Raw genomic sequence first — 13,095 nt, forward strand, 5'->3', positions numbered from 1 at the left:
ACAGAAACATAATAAAGAAAACAAAGAGAAAAATTAAATGAAAGATTATACTGTAGATGGTCAAAAATAAATACAAAAAAAAAATATATATATATATATATATATATATTTTCCATCCATCCATCCATCCATCATCCAATCCTACAGTACATTGCCCCAAGAGGAGCGTAGGAGCCCGGGGCTATGCAGTTGGTCTCGACATTAAAGATGAGAGTGACCAGCCTCACTCATCCCTCAGTGGCATTACATGAGCAATCAACCCCAACCATCCCTTGGATATAAACCTTCACCGGCTCAATCCGACTGGAGCGCAATAATTATCCACTAAACCACCAGGTGCCAAAATTTGGTTATATGGTTACCACCCAGCGTAGTATATGGTTTCCTGGTGTACAGGAAACCATTTGGCTTGTCACTCAGTGTAGAGTCACCCACAGGCAGAAGGACAAGGAAAGAATGAAGGAAAGAAAGACAGAAGAGGGAGTGTAAAGTCACCCGTAGGCAGAAGGACAACGAAAGAATGAATGATAGAAAGACAGAAGAGGATATATATATATATATATATATATATATATATATATATATATATATATTGTACTGTAATACAGTACAATAAAAACTCCTTGGTAACATAAAAAAAACTCGCCTTTCACCACTTAAGTCATGCACCCTCTGTTATAACTTCCTTTACCCCATCTGTGCAGTCCACATAAAATCCTTTTCCTTCCACTTCTCTAATCTCCAAAGTTTCATTCAAAGCAGAAACTCAGTAAAATCAACATGCACTTAAAAAAAAAATAATAATAAAGCCAATACAAGTAAAAATGTATATGTTGAAGATCAATGTATTTTAACCCGTAGATTGTTTAACCCGTGGATTGTGCAATTACCTTTTTTTTTTTATCTCACCCCGTGGTGTGCAAAAAAACTAAGGAAAAAAGTCTTTTTTAAAGTTTTTGTTTATTATAAACTTGAAGATAAATACCCAGGGCATCATCTGGTGAAAAGAAAAAAATCTCTCTCTCTCCGTCTTTGCATAGGGCCATGCATAAATTTACGTACAGGAGTAGTGAAAAAAAAATAAAAATAAAAATAAAAATAATAATAAATAAATAATTAATTTTTTTATTTTGTTTATTATAAACTTGAAGATAACCATCCAGGGAATCATCTGGTGAAAAGAAAAATCTCTCTCTTTCTCTCTCCGTCTTTGCGTACCGCCATGCGTAAGCTTGTGTAGGGGTTGTGTTGTTCACAGGATGCACAGCCAGCACAGCCCGAGTTGTGGTTCGCAATACAATGCTACCCAACCTGAGCTGTGGCTCATAATCCATGGGTTAAATAAGGATATGGAAAATATCTCCCCCCCCCACCACCACCACTTAAAGCAAAAAAATCATGGAGTACAAATACAGTATACCATTATCATGTTCCTGACAGACCAGGCTGTCCACCATTTTTAATGAGAACGACCTTGATGCCAGCTGTCTTGGTGGTGGGCTGACCCCAGAGGTCCATCCATTCATCATCCAATCCTTCGTTGCCCCATGAGAGGCATTGGAGCACAGGGCTAGGCAAGTTGGTCCTGACATTTTAATGATGGATTTATTTTTTTGCACACACTACAGTATATTCAAAGAGTGGACCAAGTTGCCAGCTACTAATTTCTGTAATTTCCACCACTTTCAATGGGTTCCCAAGGACTGATGACCAAGCAGGATTTCTAAATACCCAAGGGTATACAGTATACAGTACACATACTAAACCTTGAGTGATGTGCTTCAAACAAAGTACATACTAATCCACCAATGAGTTAAAATGATATAATACACCAATAAATGCCAAATAAACTAAAATGACTCCCTGAAATCGCTAAGAAACAAATGATAAACAGATGACATCAGTAGCGTACTGGGAGGATGATACAGTGAACTGGAAACCATTTGGCTTGTCACTCACTGCATCACCCGTAGGGAGAAGGAAGAGGAATAAATAAATAGAGACCCACAAAATATATGAATCATGACCGACAAAGCAACCATATCAAGAACTTGTTGACTGACTGATTAACAACAAAGTACTTGGCAGCATAACAGATAACCCACTGACTAAGCTTGAGCTCAGGCTACCATTATACTGTAATAAGCATACTACTGCTACTGCTCCTATTGCCATACTACTACTACTACGACTACTACTACTGCTTCTACTTGTATATTACTAACACTAATAACACTACCATTAATAATAATAATAATAATAACAACAATAACAATATACAGAGGCAAACATGCAAACTGAAACCCAACATACTTTAAAATGAGGAGCTTCATGGAGAGGGCCATGTGGGGCTGGTGGTAGAGTGTGTGGAGGCGATGAAGGACAGAGTGCGAGATGAGTAAGCGGGTCACCTCACACCAACACAGGAGCAGCAACTGGGTCAGACGTACTCCTGCCTTCATGTGTCGAATCTGCAAACATTAAGCAAAAATTATTTAGCATGACATCATCTTCATCATCATCATCATCCCATCTCTTTTCTTCCTAGGAGAATAAGGCAGGCTCTACAAACCAAAAATGGAGGGGAACAATCAACAGCATGCCCAGTGAAATGGTCATACACTCATCCATACGCCATTCAAGTGCCTGGAATCTTGGCTCCAACTTAGAATGCAAACCATCTCCACATATTTCTATTAGTGTTTTTCGTTTAGTTGCACCTCATAGATCTCCCTGATCAAGTCAATTTGCTGACTGTCAAACTTTAAAAGGGGGTGCAAAATCCTTGTCATGTGCTCCTCCATACATCACTCATTCAGCCATCTCAATCCTGTTAGCTTCATCAGCTACAATTATTTAGCATGACATCATCATGCTTTTTCCCACACTCTATTACAATATCCATCCACCTACTTGGTAGCTGAAATACTTAAGATACACCAAAATCTACGGTTCCTATAAGACTGTAGCTTTTAGAGCACAGAGTATACTTTACATGGTATGTTACCTTGCAAAAATTATTTCTGATTCTGAAAATGCTGGGTGCCATACATGCACTCTAAATGAAAATTAATGTCAAAATGTCTAACTATTGGAGCCTGTTATTGACTTGAAGGGAAAAAAAAAGTCAATAAGAAAAATACTGTAAACATGCATTAGTAGTAATGCTGTGTACCTTATAAACTGGCTGTTCCTGTGCTAGTGCTCTGTTGAAGTCCAGTCCTGCCTCAACCCACCCACACAGAGTCTCAACAACATCTGTAAGTATTATATACATACATAAAAATGACACCATGTTTCCTCATTAGGAATCCCCATACTGAGGTTGGCCATGATAGAGCTGATGTTTCCTACAGACTGGAAGCTAAAGTATGTACTGAAACCAGTTAACTGCTTCCCAACAGTTGCTGGAAGCTGTTGGAAAAAAAAGAAATCTGAGATGTGTGATACAATCTATAACAATATGAGAGTCTTAGCTTGGACTTTGATTCTGCATACAGTCACTCAGAAGAAACCACCATATAACTATACTTGTGGCAAAATCTTTCATGACTAAGAGCGATGACTATGTGTCTTATTATCAAGTTTGTGGCCACACTTCACTCTCATGGAAGTACACCACAGGGTCAATGGTAGCCACCAATCTACTACCTAAAATAACAAGTACAGGTACTGAATTAATAACAAATAAACCCAATATAATGATGTTGTGTAAGAGAACTGATGAAGCAATTTCACTAAGGAATCCTGACTGAGTTTATATTAAGTATAACATTCACAGCAATGGTAAGAAAATTTTAAACACAAAGTACGACAAAAAGGATCCTATTGATAACCAGTAGTTACATGTGTTTTCTGTGATTCTCAATGACAGATCAATGTCATTCATGTGTTCCATCCATCATCCAATCCTATGTTGCCCCATAGGGAGCATAGGAACCCAGGGCTAGGCAAGCTGGTCCTGACATTTAAGATGAGAGTGACCAGCCTCACTCATACCTGAGTGGCATTACATGAGCAATAAACCCCAACCACCCCTTGGATATAAACCTACACAGGCTCAATCTGATTGGAGCACCTTAATTACCCATGAAACCACCAGGTGCCATAATTTGGTTATATGTTACCACCCAGTGTAGTAAATGATTTCCTGGTGTACAGGAAACCATTTGGCTTGTCACTCAGTGTACAGTCACCAACAAGCAGAAGGAAGAGGAAAAAATGAAGGAAAGAAAGACAGAAGAGGAAGTGTAAAGTCACCCATAGGCAAAAGAAAGAGGAAAGAATGAAGAAAAGGAAGACAGAAGAGGAAGAAAAGATGTGAGGAAAGTGCAGACACCCAAGCAGCACTATATCGAGTGAGTCGATGGTGAGCACCCCCACCTAGTTTAAAAGAGGGATACAGCAAGCAAAAGATTATTATTTTATCTTCTGTCTGATGCTGCATTCCCTTGGAAGTGACCTGACAACCACTGTCTCTATTCAGCAACAAATTTAGCACAAGAAAGTTTCTGTTCATCTGCACTGCTACATATTAATTCCAAGTTTTATAACGCTTCAACTACTGTACTACATCTGCACTGCTACATGTTAATTCCAAGTTTTATAATGCTTCAACTACTGTACTATCAAAATATGACTAGAATTACAGAAGATATGGTGTACTGTATACACGGTGGCATCCCTTCAATATCTTTATCTCAAGATTTGTCAGACCTCACACCCATGAAATTCTTCCTCTGTGGATTTATTAAAAATAATGTCTACATCCCTCCACTGCCGACATTACAATTCTGATGACACAGACTAAACATGCTTTATATGGCTGTTACAGATATCCAGAAGGAGTGGAACTGGAGGTTGAACATAATTTGGAACGGCTTGGGCCACATGCAGACCTCGTGTTGAAATTAGGGATGTGTCGATAGTACTGGTATCGGTAGCAGCAGTACTGGCCTTTTTTTTGTAGTATCAGTATCGGCAAGGTAAAAATATGGCCGATACTCCGATACTTTTCTGGTTTATTATGTGATTCAAGACACTCATGTTCCATGACACTGATAAACAGATGGTTAAGATATTATATTACATTATAATTACACGTATGATGTAACATTATATTAATATTACATATCGATTACTATATTGCTCCTGCATTAACAACAATCACGCTACTGGCATCAAATAAATAAAAATAAAATAAAATAAATAAAATCCAAATACAAAAATAACTGTATCGGCAAAGTATCGGCCATTTGTTAGTATCGGAGTATCGGTATCGGTATTAGCTGAAAAGTGGGTATCGGTATTGGTATCGGCCAACATCTTGGTATCGGCACATCTCTAGCTGAAATTCTTAAATTCAAAAAGTAAAATTAAACTACTTGAGTTTACTATCTACATACGGTAGGTCAGATTTTATTACAGTATCTACCATGCTCTAAAATGTAAAGGATTACACTGTCAAAAATCTATAAAACTTCATATGTGGTGTATGTAAGTGTTAATTTGAATCATGTGGAGGGAAAGATAAACATTTAAAAGGTTAATAATCCAGAGAGAAAACAGATAAAACTGTCGAAGAGAGGTACTGTTTAAATGGGATAACTGTCTGGAATGAGGATCCCCACAAAATTAAGCTCCGGAGAAATATTATTCCAGCAGGCAACCGATTACCAAGGTAGGACAGTAATACATGGTTTTGTAAGGGTACTTCTTTGCTTGGTAAGAGATGATCCTCAAAATATAAGGAACATTGGAGTATCAAAGAAGAGTGTCAAGTTTGCAAATAATCCTACAACAATTTGGGGATGCACTGTAATTGATATTTAGTGTCAATTAAATTTCTGGTCATTTATCAATTTTTGTAATATACAGTTTTGTACTAAAAAAGTAATCCCTTGAATCTAAGAACATTTCGGTACTCTATGTTACTCTGACTATCTTCATATAACTTAATTTAGCTCAGGGAAGTCTTTCAAACTCAAAGAGTTAGGTATAGCTTTCATTAAATCCTTCACTACCAAAGGGTAATCTAAGCTCTATATCATCATTATCACGATCAGTGTAAACTAATAAAAACCCTGTGTACACCCTCTGATCCGAAGGGTTGTTACCCTTGTGGCCCCAGGCTCACTTAGATGTGGTGGACTGCACAGTGAAACTGTTCTCTGACTAAAGTTCACCATCCTTCTTTTGCATGATAAACCTGGAGCCAGAGAGTATTTGTATTGGCATTATTGATGCCACCATATGAGAGCATCTTTATCCAGCACTGGTTCAAAGGATTAAACATCACCTCCAACACTCACCATAACCTTTCTTAGCAACAAGGAAGGGAAGGCCTTTGGGGATGAGCTGACACACAGACTCCACTGCCTGCACCCACTTCTCCCCCTCCTCATCCTCTCCCTTCACCTCTCCTCCTTCAGCCTCTCTTACACTCTCATGACAGTTAGCTGGGGGGATTGCTGTCTCTGTCACCAAAGTCTCCAGTTTCTCTGCCTGTGTTAGCAAACCATAAGTACAAGTGTTAGTACAGTATATACTGATCATCATCATCATCATCATCATCCAGACCTCCTTTCCCACTCTAGGGCAGGGTGAGGAGTAGCAATGTCCAGACAGCCCAAGTTTGCCCAGTTCAATGGGCCATGCTTCCATTCACTAATCATTCAAGCCCTTGGAATCCTGGCTCTATTTGATATGCCAAAAACATTCACCACATTCTATAGCTTCACAAGAACGTATCCGATAGAGTCAATCCGGATGCTGTCATGTTAAAAAGGAGTGCCAAATCCCTGGTTATACTGGTAATAAACAAAACCATATTTAAAAAAGTTATATGTTGTGACAAATGTCCATCACTAACTACTGCTGATCCTAAACCCCTAAAGACCGCAAATCTCCCACTCTGATTATCCCCCCTGCCAGATTTTTCAACTTTTACCAAGGTAAATTTTGGTCTTATAGAGTACAAGAGCTTGATGCTACACACCTGAAAATGTACAGTATATCTCACTCTCATGTGGCTAATGGTTACAACACTATCGAATGTCAAATATACAAAAAAAAGTCACCCCTCGCATAAGAACGAAAATTGGGAACATTTCGGAAAATATCTTATAATCAGCAAACAACCTCAAAGAAATCACTAAAATCAATATGATTTATATGCCTATGCATTAAAAAAGTTGAAGGAATGGGCATGAGAGAAAGAGAGAGAGAAAAAAAAAAGCACAAAAAATCTATATACTGTACAGGGTACAGGTATATTCAGTCTGTCTACGATCGTCAGTATTAAGACTTTACATAGCAAGACCTGAAACCAAAGACCATCAGACATCGGTCTTTTAGGGTTAATAATACTGTAATTACATGGTGCCAGAGGTAAAAAAAAAAAAAAGGGAACACTTTATTATCTCTCATCCTCACCCCCTATTATGTTCAGCAGCTACTGAACACTTCAGCTACTATGACAAAATTCATTCACTTCCTGATCCATTTACCACTGCATTAGCAGCAGAGGAAGGCTTAAAATATATATATACATATATATATATATATATAATGAGGGAGGGAGGGGTGATTAACCCTGAAATGCAAAACCTGGGTGAATTTCTCCCAGTCACGTGTTTAGGACGCGGTCATTAAGTGGCTTTGGGCTTAAGAGTACTGTGTGTCCCTGTAGTCTCCTGACGTACTTAGATATTGTTGTGAGTGGTAGTTTTCGGTTCCTCCTCCCATTGGTTTACTCTGTACATTCATATTCGGGTGATTTTCACCCAGCATTTGTAATAAATGGTGGCTACACCTGGCCCATCAAGTGCAGCCCATGCTGACACAGCTACAGTACACCTGGCCCATCAAATGCAGCCCCTGCTGACACTGCTACACCTGGCCCATCAAGTGCAGCCCCTGCTAACACAGCTACACCTGGCCCATCAAGTGCAGCCCCTGCTGACACTGATACACCTGGCCCATCAAGTGCAGCCCCTGCTGACACAGCTACACCTGGCCCATCAAGTGCAGCCCCTGCTGACGCTGCTACACCTGGCCCATCAAGGGAAGGCTCGCCTGCCCCAGTCACCAGGTCAACAAGGAGGAGGACCTGGGATGACAAGGATGTGCCACCAATTGTAAATTTTCAAGCGAGCACCCTGGCCAGTGCATCAGGCTTCAAGTGGAGTTGTCGTCCACAGATTGCCCAAAGAGGAAGAACACCATCTAGAAATATTACTACACCATTTACCCCTGGCCCTACTAGACAGAGGTTTAGCATTTAATTACTCTAAAAAATACCCCTTTTTTTCTAACCTCATGTAGGCTGATGAGTGAGGCCAGGGAAGCAATGGGGGGGCCTACCTCAGGGCCACATGACTCAAGTGTGTGTGAGCCATTGCTGAACTCTTAAAATGGAATATTAGGAATCGCAAGGATTTTTTTGTGAGAGTCACAAGAAAAATTATGTTATTTACATAGTTTATTCAAGTCACGCCTTTAGTTTTAATATTTATAGTTTAAGTTGTTTTTGTGGGAATGTACAATAGAAAAGTTGAACTTTTGTACCCCAGTATCAGAACTAATAAATCTTTATTAGAAGTTACATTTTATTGCGTCCGAAAATTGGGTATATTTCATCCGGGTTTTGCATTACCGTTGCAAAACCTAGGTTTTGCATTTCAGGGTTAAACAGTAAAATCAAATGCAAGGCTGATAGTGGCTACGGGATGAGAGGGAAAGATGGCAATAAACTATCAAAATAGCGTGTCCTGCTCAGGTTATGGGTTACTGGACTAACTGGCTCTGACAGGAGTGCAAACAGCTCATACAGGTGCCACTTGCCCACAAACTAGGAAACTTCCAACCACAATAACTCCATAACTAGGGTGAGCTGAGCAAAAATATTTCAAGGGTAGGTGTATAATAGGTTACCATTTCCAAGATGGCAATGTACATTTGAAGTCGCTTTGCAATGGCTGCTAAACTGGTCATATTGCCACACCACTGAGCCTGTTTTGTAACTCCCCAGCCACATTACAAGGGTTAATTGACGGGCGCATGATGTCTGCACCAGGATTCAAACCCTAGTGGTGATGGGCCTCTGATCCCAAGAGCAATTCACACATAACAAATGCATACATACCTCGGATGGGCAATCTTCCACCTCTCTTCCCTCCTCCTCCTCCAGCCTCATCCTCCACCTATTGTACTCCACATGGAGAGGAGTGAGGGTGGGGGAGGGAAGGTACTGGAGTTGGGTGAGGTGAATGAGCGGGGCAGGGGGGAGGGTGTATGGCTTAAGCCAGTCCTCCCATTCATCAATGATCCACTCTTCCTCATACTGGTATTCTGGTAACTCTTCTTCATCACTCATTATCTCCTCATAGCCAAAACCTTCTCCCATGTCCTCTCCTAGAGCTTTAAAAAAAAAAAAAAAAAAAAAAAATCCAGAATCACTAAAAACAATATAAATAAATAAATAAATAAGCTGTGTGCGTGTGTGTGTGTGTGTGTATATATATATATATATATATATATATATATATATATATATATATATATATATACAGTATGATTTCAACAATAACGTTTTCAGCAATAACGGTAAGTTAGAATAGATATCCTGTTTCTATAATAATGTTTGGATTCACCTGAATAATGGTTATTTCGCGAATGCCACATTGTTATACTGCAAATATGTCTATAACAAGATGAGGAATGAGACAAACAAGAAGAGATGAAGGAAATAGCCGAAAATGTGAGCAGTAGTGAGTAGGAGATGGAGGAACCTCCCCTCGCCACCTCCCCTGACTCACCCGCCTCCGTCCCCTCCACCTCCACTGCCCTACCTGACTCACAATCTGCCTCCCCCTTCACCTTCACGGCCCCAAGTGACTCACCTGCTCCACCTGGCATACGTGCAACCCCCACCATAATGACTACTGCTGCATTCTGGAAGAAATATAACATTCAACTGGCCGTAAATTTCTTCGTCAATGCCTGGAATAATACAACATTGGTAACCATTAACTATGCCTGGTCGGCACTCCAGCCACAACTCAAGTATGCTGAGACAGAGAGAGTGGCCATCAGAATTAATGACTAATGACTGGATTTGTAAATCAGATTTCAAGAAAATACCAGAAACAGTATCACCATTGAGTGAATGCCCGCCATCAGTCACTCATCATTTTCCCGTTGTTCTGTGAATTTTGTTTGTCTGGATACCGGATTGCAGGGGTTGTACTGTATATATCTCCATCTATCCAATCTTACATTGCCCCATAAGGAGTGTAGGAGCCCAGGGTTAGGCAAGTTGGTCCTGACATTTATGAAGAGAGTGACCAGCCTCACTCATCCCCGAGTGGCATTACGTGAGCAATAATCCCAACCACCCCTTGGATATAAACCTTCGCTGACTCAATCCGAATGGAGCGCCGTAATTACCCACTAAACCCCAGACACCATAATTTCCTTATATGGTTACCACCCAGCATAGTAATGGTTTCCTGGTGTACGGGAAACCATTCGGCTTGTCACTCAGTGTCGAGTCACCCACAGGCAGGTGGAAGAAGAAAGAATGAAGACCAAAAAGATAAAAGAGGGAGTGTAAAGTCACCCATAGGCAGAAGGATGAGGAAAGAATGAATGAAAGAAATATACACACACATATGTATGTATGTATTTGCCATAAAGTAGTAATGGTATATACTGTGCTGAAAAAAAAAAAAAATTGAAAAATGAGATGTTATTAAACCAGTATATAGAGTACAGTATCAATCACATGATTATGATGCATAAAACACAAAAACTAAATAAAGAAGATGGACCAGGATAAAGTGTGGGTGCAAACGAGCAAAACATTTTCATTAGAATGTAGCATGAGGTCTTGAGCACGAAAAAAGGAAAAACAACAACAACAACAAAATATTAAGGCAACAGAAAACATCCATCCATCATCCAATCCTAAACTGCTCCTAGAGGAGCGTAGGAGCCCGGGGCTTGGCAGTTGGTCTCGACATTTAAGATGAGAGTGACTAGCCTCACTCATCTCTGAGTGGCATTACATGAGCAATCAACCCCTACCACCCCTTGGATATAAACCTTCACCAGGTCAATCCGACTGGAGCGCAATAAATACCCACTAAACCACCAGGTGCCAAAATTTGGCTATATGGTTACCACCCAGCATAGTAAAAGGTTTCCTGGTGTACAGGAAACCATTTGGCGTCACTCAGTGCAGAGTCACCCACAGGCAGAAGGAAAAGGAAAGAATGATGGAAATAAAGACAGAAGAGGGAGTGTAAAGTCACCCATAGGCAAAGGGACAAGGAAAGAAAGAAGAGGATGGAAGAAAAGAAGGATGGAAGAGAGGAAAGGGCAGACACCCGAGAGCAGCACTACATCGAGTGAGTGGATGGTGAGTGCCCCCACCTACCACAAAACAACCTGGGTATATTTATGACCATGCATAGGTCTAAAATAATGATTCCTGCGTAAATTTGAAAATACAACGTGGGAAAACTGATGAAGGACAAGACCTAGTGATATAATGCTGCTTTTAAGCAAGTGGTATGTCAAGGACAGCACACAGAAGCAGAGGCAGAAAAGGATTAATCTTGCTAGGAAGCCTCTTCAGTGTGCAGAGTTTTGTTATTTGGGGTATATGATATACCAGTATGTTGTAGGTGGGACCAGAGCTAGCTTGGTTGCAAGGATACAGAGTAGTTGAAAGATGTTCAGAGAGCTGTTGCCTCTAATCACATTGAGAGGGTTCTCCACCTTTGCTGAGAGGTTCTTCTATGGAGCATGTGTCACAAGTGAAAGGCTGTATGGAGGTGCTGCGCAGTAATGGAGGAGGATATTCATAGGTTCAAACGACAGAGGCGAAAATGGTCAGATGGATCGGTAATGTTTCCTTGAATGACATGTCTGGGGGGTTAAAACTACAAATGAAGAACTAAGAAGAAGGATGGGACCTGAATGTATTCGTGATGTGATGACACAGAGTAGACTGAGATGGTCTGGCCATGTGGAGAGGATTGAGGACAACAACTGGGCACAGAGGGGGAGAGGCATGAATGTCGAAGGCAGAGCTGCTAGAAGCAGACCGAAAAAGAATTAAAACGAGGTCATACTGTGTGACCTCAGATATAAGGGACTACACAGAGAGGCTGCTAGAGACTGAGCAAGCATGGAGAGCATCATTAAGTGATCAAGGCCAACTCATGCAAGCATGTTGGAGCCTTTATAAACAAAACAAAATAAGCATTATGAACAAAAACTGGACCAGTTAAGGCAGAAAGGTGAAAGGAATATGTACCTTCATCCTGGTGTTGATCATCTAACGGCATATCCTCCATACATTCCTCGGCAGTGTAATCCTCGTCTGCTGCATCTGGTGTCTGTGGTGGCAAGTCTGGCAGATCTTCATCATCACTAATGGCCTCCATGTCCTCCGCAGGAAGAGACAGAGGGATCAGTACTTGCTTGGGTGTCTCTGCTTCTCTCTCTTGGCCTCCCTGGAATTCAGCTGCTCCCTTTGAAGGACCTGCATCTCCCTGGCCAGTCTGATACTCTGGACCTCGAGAGAGATTCCTTTCAGTTACTCCTGCTTGGTAGTCTGCACCTCTGGGGCCTCTATCATTCTGTCCCTGGTATTCTGGCCCTCGAGCTCTATCTGCCTGTCCACCCTGATACTCCATACCTCTGGATATGCCCCTGTCGCTCTGTGCTGCCTGGTATTCTGGAACTCGGGGAAGATTCCTATCTGGCTGTCCTCTCTGGTATTCTGGCACCCTAGTATTAACTCCCTCATCACTAACATTTTCAACAAGATAGACTGAGGGAGTTGGAGGGGCTGTTGGGGTAGGCTGGGAGGGATCTACCGGTGTGCGTGGACGTCGACCAGACTTGTCAGACCGCTCAGATCGCCGCTCATCCCACTCACCCCTGTCATGAGCAACAACATGTCAAAGCCTGGATTATTACTATCTTCACCCCTACGAGCCGTTACTATCTTAACCTCTATGAACCGGGGGTTTTCTGATGTCTCCCACTCCTCCCTATGAGGGATTTCCGTGATTTTGGAAA

General features: G+C 41.0%; 1 protein-coding gene across 1 annotated transcript in view; it reads right to left on the reverse strand.

Annotated features, from left to right (window-relative positions):
• Positions 1 to 13,095, reverse strand: part of vir (VIR_N domain-containing protein) — a 100,279-nt gene that overhangs the window by 66,915 nt on the left and 20,269 nt on the right. The window contains exons 7-11 of the mRNA XM_080271890.1: positions 12,326 to 12,954; positions 9,146 to 9,420; positions 6,312 to 6,504; positions 3,176 to 3,258; positions 2,314 to 2,471 (exon numbers count right to left, since the gene is read on the reverse strand). Of these exons, the coding sequence (XP_080128016.1) occupies positions 2,314 to 2,471; positions 3,176 to 3,258; positions 6,312 to 6,504; positions 9,146 to 9,420; positions 12,326 to 12,954 (1,338 nt within the window). The remainder of the gene's footprint in view (positions 1 to 2,313; positions 2,472 to 3,175; positions 3,259 to 6,311; positions 6,505 to 9,145; positions 9,421 to 12,325; positions 12,955 to 13,095) is intronic.

This window comes from Coenobita brevimanus, chromosome 1 (genome assembly GCF_032717465.1).
Source record: "Coenobita brevimanus isolate Jiangsu-jjx chromosome 1, ASM3271746v2, whole genome shotgun sequence".
Classification (NCBI taxonomy): domain Eukaryota; kingdom Metazoa; phylum Arthropoda; class Malacostraca; order Decapoda; family Coenobitidae; genus Coenobita; species Coenobita brevimanus.